General features: G+C 38.5%; 1 protein-coding gene across 2 annotated transcripts in view; it reads left to right on the top strand.

Annotated features, from left to right (window-relative positions):
* Positions 1-9,194, top strand: part of LOC108514358 (transmembrane protease serine 11E) — a 54,935-nt gene extending 45,741 nt beyond the window's left edge. The window contains exon 10 of one of the 2 annotated variants that reach the window (XM_017850542.1): positions 8,226-9,194. In XM_017850542.1, the coding sequence (XP_017706031.1) occupies positions 8,226-8,387 (162 nt within the window). In that variant the 3' untranslated portion in view covers positions 8,388-9,194. The remainder of the gene's footprint in view (positions 1-8,225) is intronic. The other variant, XM_017850550.1, reaches the window with a different exon arrangement.
* The last annotated feature ends 1,055 nt before the right edge of the window (positions 9,195-10,249 follow it).

Consider the following 10,249-nt stretch of genomic DNA (forward strand, 5'->3'; position numbering starts at 1 on the left):
CTTCCTTCCTTCCTTCCTTCCTTCCTTCCTTCCTTCCTTCCTTCCCTCCCTCCCTCCCTCCCTCCTTCCTTCCTTCCTTCTGCTCTATATCAGTTTGATTCCTTCCTTCCTTCCTTGCTTGCTTTCTTGCTTTCTTTGACAGACACTCACTCTGTCGCCCAGGCTGGAGAGCAGTGGCGCGATCTCGGCTCACTGTAAACTCCGCCTTCCAGGTTCACGCTACTCTCCTGCCTCAGCCTCCCGGGTAGCCGGGACTACAGGCGCCCACCAGCACGCCTGGCTAATCTTTTTGTATTTTTAGTAGAGACGGGGTTTCACCGTGTTAGCCAGGATGGTCTCCATCTCCTGACCTCGTGATCCACCCGCCGCGGCCTCCCAAAGTGCTGGGATTACAGGCGTGAGCCACCTCGCCTGGCCCTGATTCTTTCTTAAAATGGCAATTTCATCTTTCAGCTCTTGTATTATTTTATTGATTCCATAAATTCCTTAGATTGTGTTTCGACTTTCTCCTGAATCTCGATGATCTTCATTGACATCCGTATTCTGAATTCCATGTCTGTCATTTTAGTTTGGTTAAGAACCATTGCTGGGGAGCTAGTTCAGTCATTTGGAGGTAAGAAGATACTCGTGCTTTTAGGGTTACCACAGTTCTTGCATTGGTTCTTTCTCTTCTGTGTGTTTGAAGTTGTTGTCTTTTGTATGGAGCTTTTTACTTTTATATTCTTTAATGCCGTTTGTGGTTTGATTGTGGTATTAGTTATGCTTAGTTAATTTCGTTCACTTTTGGATGATTTCAGTGGTCCAAGGTTTAGCTCAGCACTCCTGGGCTGCATGCTATACCAGGCTGTAACCTTGGGAAATTGGGACCAGATCTGAGGCTATTTTCTTTAGCCCCTAGAGGTTAAGTACCTCCTGTGTTGGAGGAAATGAGGTGTTCCTGGTCCACTGGCAACAAAACTGTGCTGGAAAAGCACTTTGGTGGGGTGGCAGTAGGTCAGTGAGGGTCCTTATGCACACATATGTGCTGGCGGTGGGTTAGTGGCAAGTCCTGCACAGACATGTGTGCTGGTGGTGGGGCGGTGATGGGGTCAGTGTGCATGCATTCACCAGTGCTGGAGGCTGCAGGCAAATGCATGATAGTAAAGCAGCAGGTGGAGGCTGCCAGTGAGTGCATGCTGGTGGGTGCTCACTGACAGGGATCTGCCTTTAGTAGGTCTCCAGCTGTTAGGCAGGGTCTGCCACCAAAATAGCAATGGCCGTGACTTTCAAAATATTCCTTGGCTGGGCAACTAAGGAAGTGATGGAAATTTGTGTGGCCAGGCAGGGCCTCTGGCATAGGCCAGCAGACAAGCTAGTGCTCAGATCAGACTCTTCCCATTCCACAAGCAAGAGAGCCCTGTGATGTCCAGGTCTGTCCATCAACAAAGGCTAAATCCACCTAGAGATGTATGATGAGCTTTGGGGGATGGGCACCCATGGCCATGTTCTGCTGTAGCCATTCTCATGCCAAACCCTGTGGATTCTGTGCAGGCTAGAATTCTGTCTCTATCAACTCTCCAGGCCATTCTCCCTGCCACCTCAAAAGTCCATGGGGGATGAGGGGTCTCCAGCAGCTAAGATTCTGGAGGTCTGTGGTGTGAGTTGGTCACTCCATGATCATTTAACTCACCCCTTTCCCAGGAGCCTCTCCAGGCCAGGAACAAGTTCTGGTGCTTGGCAACCCTGTGCAGGGTTACCAACTTCCTCCCCTTTCAGCCTGGGGTCCACATTCTCCTTCCATCCACTCTCAATGCCTTCTTTCTGCAAATTTGTTCAGAGTGTGCCAGTCTTCTTGATGGTCTGCTCCCTCAATGGGAGAAGGTCTTCTTATCTGCATCTGGTCGGCCATCTTGTTTTAGTATTGATTAAATAATGAAATAATAATTTGAAAAAAATAAATTATTATTATTTAAAACTCTAGATCTTATTTAAATTTTCTGTTTAACATTCCTCAGCAGACATTGCAATGCAGAGAGAGGGGGATGTATGAAGGAATTGCCTCATTTCCCACTCAGCTTCCTTTGATACTCAGGTGAGGGACTAATGCCTCATTACTACTGCATGGAGGTTAGGCCTCTTCTGATAACACTCTGGCTAAAGGTACTTTGTTACTGCTCCCCTTTTGGCCTCCACTGATATCATGGGGTAGTGATTTCATTACTGCTTGGCAGTGGTGAGACTTGACTTCCCACTACATCTCCTCAGACATGGTTCTAGTAGATGGGGAGAGTTATTCTTCATTACTGGGTGGTAGTTCATGCTTCCCACTCAGCATATATATATATATTTTTAAGTATCCTCCTTTTTTTTTTTTTTTTGAGGTGGAGTCTCACTCTGTTGCCCAGGCTGTAGTGCAGTGGTGTGATCTCAGCTCACTGCAACCTCTGCCTCCTGGGTTCAAGTGATTCTGCTGGCTCAGCCTCCCCAGTAGCTGAGATTAAAGGCCAGCACCACGACGCCTGGCTAATTTTTGTATTTTTAGTAGAGATAGGGTTTTGCCATGTTTGCTAGACTGGTCTCAAACTCCTGATTTCAGGTCATCTTCCTGCTTCAGCCTTCCAAAGTGCTGGGATTACAAGCGTGAGCCACTGCACCTGGTCCCTATTCAGCATATTCTGACATCAATCTAGTAGGGAATTGGACCTTGTTACAGCCTGGTAACCATGGAAGCCTTTTCAGTTGGGATTTATTGTCTTCCTGGATTTGCTGTTTTCCCAAGTTTTCTTCTTGTTGGTTGTTTTACTAAGGAGAGTAGTATTTTCTTGGAGCCTTTTAAAAAACCTGCACTTGTTGGCAGGTTGCCAGTTTGCTGTCTTCTTCAGTTTCAAGTCCGTGCTATATGAAGAAAAAAAAAATTCAGAGCGCTCACTGTTGTATCAATACTTTTGTCCTGTATTTCTGAGCCCACCTGTCTTCTTCTCTCTAATTTTCAGAGTCTTTTTATGTTTGTTTTATTTGTAATGTCCGGGTATTTTTTGGTTTGTTTTAGCTGTATTTAGTTGGGGAAAAAAGAATAAGTAAGTCTATTCCATATTGGTCTGGAGCATTTACATATTTTTGAAGCCAGGTTTTGTTTTCCAGTGTTTGGCTAGTGCCTCCAATTTTGTACCCTTGGTGGATACAAAAATTTTGACCTCTGTGTCTTCATGTGCATCACTGGCAATATCATGGAGGGGGCCAATAACTGGTTCCTTGTATGTGTCACTAAATGCTCTTATAATTTTCATTTTGTGATTTGACAGTATTTTTGTTTAATGTGCTTTCTAAGCCCTGTATTTCTCTCTAGAATTCCGTGTTACTCTGTGTGCTTTCTAATCTGTATTCACAAAATGGTACCATTCATTTCTAACTTTTCTTTTTCCTACAATTTTTTATGTTATTCCTTTCATGCTTTCACATGAACACTGTATCTATATTGCCTTCATTTGCTCCACCTCATTTAATTCACTGTTGGCATCACTATAGTTCTTTACCAACCTTTACCTTTGGGTTAGTAATTTTAGCAATGTTCAGTTTGCTACACTAAATTATTTTATTCAGTTGACCTTTGTTTATACTCTGACAAATTCTCAAGTGTAGACTCACTTCATTGGGTTTCTTTTTCTGCTCTGAGGCCCTAATTGCTCCTAGAGGAACACACAGAACAAAGTAGATTGGTCCCATTACCACACTCTACTAAAAATTCCTTCCTAAAAATTGAAATTGATTCTGTAATTCAATCTCCTGAAATGAATTCAACTTAAAAGATGCACTTGAAAATATGCTTGATCCTTGTTATTTGCAGATTCCATATTTGCAAATTCGCCTGCTCACTAATATTTATTTGTAACCCCCAAATCAATACTCAAGGCACTTTTATGATCATTCACAAGCATGCACAGAGTGGCAAACATCTTATTACTCAAGAAGTATATTCTTACCTGAGGTTGAAAATGTGATACTGTGTCTTTTTGTTTCAGTTCTCATACTGTAAACAAGTGTCCTTTTCTTGGTCTACATAGTGCTACATTTCTCACATTTTTATTACTTTGCTGGCGATTTTGCTGTTTAAAATAGTCCCCAAGTGTTGTGCCAAAGTATAGTGCAAGAAGGTTGTGATGTGCCATATGGAGAAAATATGTATATTTGGTAAGCTTTGTTTAGTTATAAGTTATAGCAGTGTTTCCTGTGAGTTTAATGTTAATGAATCAACAGTGCATATTAAATAGAATGTCTTTAAACAGAAACACGCACGAAATCTGTTTATATATTGAGCAGTTGACAAAAATGTGACCAGAGTCTCCTGGAAAACCAACCCTGTATTTCTCCTAAGAACAAGGACTCAACGATCATTAATTCAGTGTTTGTGGTGACTTCATAGAACACAACTACTGTGAATAATGAGAATAACCTGTATTTTATTTGTCTTCTTGATGGTCATAGAATCATTGGTGGTTTAGATATTATGCTAGACCTTCTTTTGTCCTAATCATCATCATCCTACTTGCCTCCAACTTTCCTGAAACTGTTGAAAATGTCATGAACTTTTATTTTTACATTTATGATCATCCATTATGTTCTTTATTCAACTATCTCGGTTTCTATAGTCTCCATAGTAATGTCCTTCCTAAAATTTCAGAGGAACAGATGTATACCCTCTTAATCTTTTATTTTATAATTTTATTATAAAATTTCAATGATATTCAAAATAGGGAGGATAAAATAAAGAACTTTGGTGTACTCATCACCTGGTTCAAAAATTTACAACTCATGGCCAACCTTACATTATCCATACATACCCTGACACAATCCCCTCATCCCCTTCCCCCACCAAAATATCAAATCTATTTTGAAGTTAATCCCAGATGTTACATACTTTCATCTGAAAATGTTCCCATTCAAAAATACTATTTTGATGGTGATATTAGAGGTATACTCTTTACAAACTTTGTGAGCTACAGAAGAGAAGCCAAATTTGCCCTGGGATTATGATATTCTACTTTCTTATCTCTGGAAAGACATGGCACCCATTTTTTGGGGGCAGGGATGGAGTTTCATGCTTGTCACCCAGGCTGGAGTGCAGTGGTACGATCTCTGCTCACTGCAGCCTCCACCTTCCGGGTTTAAGCTATTCTCTCACCTCAGCCTCCCGAGTAGCTGAGATTACAGGCAACCACCACCATGCCAGGCTAATTTTTGTATTTTTAGTAGAGACAAGGTTTCACCATGTTGGTGAAAAATTCCTTCCTAGCTTCCAGGCTGGTCTCAAACTCCTGATCTCGGGTGATCCACCCGCCTCAGCCTCCCAAGGTGCTAGGATTACAGGTGTAAGCCATCGTGCCCAGCCTGCATTTAAAATATGTTCATGTCTAGCATCCACAATTTTCCCCACTTGCCTTGCTCTTTATATTTTAATATCACAAAACCCATTAATAACCTCACATGTAAAAATTTTTCCTTGAATCTCCTACTGTTTCTCATCTCAGTGGTATTTGGCGACCTTGTCTTTTTAAAACATATCCCTTGTTTGAATTTCATAATTCTGAAATTTACTGATTTCTTTCCTCCTCCTCCATCTACTCATTTCTGGCTTTATCCTTTGATTAATGTTTCTCTCTCTCTCTCTCTCTCTCTCTCTCTCTCTCTCTCTCCCTCTCAACCTGGCTATCCTCAAGATTCAGATCTCAGATAAAATTTTTATCTGCTATCTATATTCTCATTCAAAGAAGCCATCTTTTCTTTGAACTCAGCTATCACCTTAATGAGTGCCAAATCTATGTCTCCAGAATTCAACTCTTGCCCATAGTCTTACATTTCTACCTACTTCAAAGTGATCTCTATTTATATATTTTAAGTTCTAAATACGAAATGAAAATTTGTATATGTGCCATTTGAAACTTAACAGGCATCATGAAATGTTGCCTGGGTTTTTAAGTAGTTTCTCGCTCATATTATTAGGGTTCACTATTCTTAGAGTTTTTTTTTTTTTTTTTTTACTCTTATGTTTCCTCCACATATATTCAGTTAAGTCCTGGACTATTTTCCCACTTTACCATATCTTTCATGTTTATTTCTTATGCCTCTATTATTTCTGTTAACACCCTAATCTGTTCCCTCATTTCTTTGTGTCTTAATACTTCCACGGCTTCCTGTTTGGCTTCCTACTTCCAATTTTAGAAGTTTCTGTTGTGATATGCATATTCCTGAATACACTTCCTGTTCTGTTTCTCACTAAACCATTCACTGAAAATAACAGGATTAATGACACAAATAGGGTTAGAGACAGACTGGTCTCTCCAAAGCTATGCAACTTTTTAACTGAAGAATTAACAAATATACTAATTTGTACCTTTAAAAATAGCTTGCACAGTGTAGGCAGGCAGAATGCCCAAGGTCTGGTGGCTTACTGGGGGCATGTTAAAATGCACAGAAACAATAATGTGTAAACACAGGTTTGCTGGTGCTAAGGCAACATACACAGGGAAGTATAGTCCTGAGCTGAAGAGGAAACAAAATCTAAAACTGATACAAAGCTAGGATACATCTCTCTGGAGAGGGAGTTTTGGGTACAGGAACTCAGGCATTTTCTTAAACCAGTGCCCTAGAGTTGTCTGCCTGTGCAATAGCTGAGTTGAAAGGGTTTTCCTTTTCTTCTGAAGTTTATAATTCTACTGCCATTATTCTGGCTCCCTTGCCTAAAAAAGCACATATAAACGATCATAATTTCCATCTTCTACTGACATAACTCTGCCATTCACTAATCAAATGTGTGCTAATTAGTGCTGGTAGAATAGACTCTCTATTTTTTTATATTTGATACTTGCTGGACATCACCTTACTTTCAGCTTGTAATGCTATTAGATATACTGCTATCTCTTTAAAAGAATTATTTATTCTCAGACTCATTTATTCCTGTCTCTTATGCTGATTTAAGCTTTGTTGTCTCTTGTATCTTATATTTCTCTATCCTGATTTTTCTCTGCCTGCATATAGACTTGGGATTTTATTATCAAAATTATTTATTTTCAAATAGATTTATATGGTATATCTTATTTCTATAAGCAGATTGTGGGTTCCTAGAGGACAAGATCTACATGTTTATAATACTCTTTTTATATCTCCTCCTACATAAGAGGGTATCAGTAAATGCTTATTGGTTAGATTTAAAATCACAAATGTATTATTTCAAATTTCCTATTATATTAATTTTTTAAATGGACAAAAGAAAATTCACAAGGAAGTTAGCATAATGTAGGGAAAAAAGCATGGGCTTCTGAATTAGATCACTCTGGATTCAAATTCAAGGTCTGCCACTGATTAGCACATGATCTCAAGCAAATTACTTAATGTTTCTGAGTTTCAGTTTTCTTAATAACCTGGAAAAAATTAACCTAGTTCTATGTTTTTATTAAACAAGAATTACACGAATTAATGAGACAATATGCTAGTCAATTAAGAACTTCATAGAGTATGAATACTTAATGGGTGATCAATAATTAGAGGCTCCAGGATCTTGAGGAATAATCAGCCAGTACCTCGTTATTAGAAGCCATATAAAGAAGCAAAACTCCAGAGTTTGCAGGATATAATTAGAATTTGTGATTTTATATATGCATTTCCTAAGTTCTGCCTTTTGCCAGACTAAGCACTTTACATTCACTGTCTTACATAATCTTCATAGTACTCATCACAGGTAGGTATTATTAGGAGCATTTACAGATAAATAAATTAAATAAATTAAAGGTTTTAGCCAGCTTGGAAAGGCCAAACTTGAGAGAGAAACCCTGGTGTCTGACTCTAATGTCTGTTTTTTTTTTTTTTTTTAAGTTTTATTTTATTATTATTTTTTTAATCAGTAATAGACTCTTCACTCCCTTTTTGGGGGTTATGTTACACTAATAAAGAGTATAGACAAAATAACTAGGGAGTTATTTTGTCAGATGTATCACGTGAGTTAAGAGTACAGTTCTTCAAAGAGATGGAGCTTTCAATCTCATTGTTTTGAACGTTGAGGCTACATCATTTTTCAAGGCATTGGAGTTCCTCTTTTAGGTGGATAACTGACACGGAGAAAATCACTTATGCATGCGAACACACTGAATACTTTTGAAAATTACCCCTTTCATTACGTTTTTAAGTTAGAAAAATAGCCAATTCCTCTGTAATGAACTGAATTATGAATTACTAATTTCTGTCTTCTCCTTTAGGGTGACTCTGGAGGACCACTGGTTAGTTCAGATGCTAGAGATATCTGGTACCTTGCTGGAATAGTGAGCTGGGGAGATGAATGTGCGAAACCCAATAAACCTGGTGTTTATACTAGAGTTACGGCCTTGCGGGACTGGATTACTTCCAAAACTGGTATCTAAGAGAGAAAAGCCTAATGGAACAGATCACATTTTTTGGGGGAGTGTGTAGAGGCCATTTTTAGAGATACAGAATTGGAGAAGAAGACTTGCAAAACAGCTACATTTGACTGATCTCACTAAACTGTTTGCTTGATGCATATATTTTCTTCCCAGCTCTGTTCCACACATAAGCATCCTGCTGCTGCCAGATCCACTCTGTCATCTGTGAGCAATAGTTCAAACTTTATGTACATAGAGAAATAGATAATACAATATTACATGACAGCCTGCATTCGTTTGTTCTCTAGAAGTTTCGTCATCAGAATTTTGACTTGTCGACACAAATTTGTAATGCATATGTACAATTTGAAGAACTCCTTTTCTTCAGTTCCTGAGCTCCTCTCATTTCAGTAAATATCAATTTTCAAGGTGCAGAACAAGGAGTGAAAGAAAATATAAGAAGAAAAAAATCCCCTACATTTTATTGGCACAGAAAATATTCGGTGTTTTCTTTTCTTAGTGGAATATGGGAAATGATCATATTCATTATGAAAGGTCAACAAAGACAGCTGAATACCAATCACTTCATCATTTAGGAAGTATGGGAACTAAGTTAAGGAAATCCAGAAAGAAGCCAAGATATATCTTTCTTTTCATTTCCAACCAACTTACTATGATAAATGTGAAGAAGATTCTGTTTTCTTGTGACCTATAATAATTATACAAACATCATGCAATGTACTTGTTCTAAGCGAATTAAAGCAAATATTTATTTAACATTGTGTTACTGAGGATATCAATATATAACAATAAAATATAAATCACCCAGTTGCTTGACATTATGGCATGATAATCCACAAAGAAGGGGAAGATGGGAAAAAATGTTACTAGTCAATTTATTGTAAATTATTTTAAAACGAGGCTAGGATGAAAGTTAATTTAATAACAATCAGCATGCCTATGTAGTAAAATAATTGTGCTGTGGAATGGGAGGGAATGAAGAGTTCAAACAATTGGCTGAAAAGGTTTTATTCATCTAAGACTTTCCCAAACAGCAAATCATTGAAGGGAATGAGATCCAGGTGTTAGTGTATAGTCTAGTGATGCAACTAAACTGGGGTTCAGACCTCTATTTTGAGATGATTGCAGATGTTTTTCTCACCTTGCTGTTGTGTTTACAGTTCATGCATGGCTAATTGTCCTGTTAGACTCATTTGGGCTGAGATGGAAAGATATAGAGAAAATATCCTGGAAACTGCCTCACTGCTGCATCTAGTGTGATACTGAATTGCTAACTGCCTGGATAACAAAACTGAAGAGTAAAAGCATAATATTGCCCACCTTCATGATTTTAGTTTTGGTAAATTATTACTGAGCTGTTAAGAGACACAGCTTTTAAGTAATCTAGACCATAATGAAGTTAGGACAGGTACCATGATGTACGGCATGTTAATGGTGAGATTTCACCAAGTCTTTCCTCATTGTATATAGCTACTCATACAAGTTCTATATTGTACAATAATTACCTTGAAAACCGGTATTGCGAGGAAAAATTTGACTTTATTGATCTGAATAACATTGGAGTATGAACTGATAAAATTTAGGCGCTTGGAAAAATATGAAAACTGACATGAATTGATAGTGTTAAATATTTTACATAAGCTATTTTTGTTTCATTTAACAAAATGCTCTGGGAAAAAACAAAATTGAGGAAAACCTTGAATTTTAAGCAAGGATGTAAGTACGTTTAAAACTACTCTCAGGGTTCTGTTAAAAATGGATTCCTGGGGGCGGAGCAAGATGGCTGAATAGGAACAGCTCCAGTCTCCAACTCCCAGTGCGAGCGACACAGAAGACTGGTGATTTCTGCATTTTCAACTGAG

The sequence above is a fragment of the Rhinopithecus bieti genome, unplaced genomic scaffold (genome assembly GCF_001698545.2).
Source record: "Rhinopithecus bieti isolate Rb0 unplaced genomic scaffold, ASM169854v2 scaffold_2469, whole genome shotgun sequence".
NCBI lineage: Eukaryota > Metazoa > Chordata > Mammalia > Primates > Cercopithecidae > Rhinopithecus > Rhinopithecus bieti.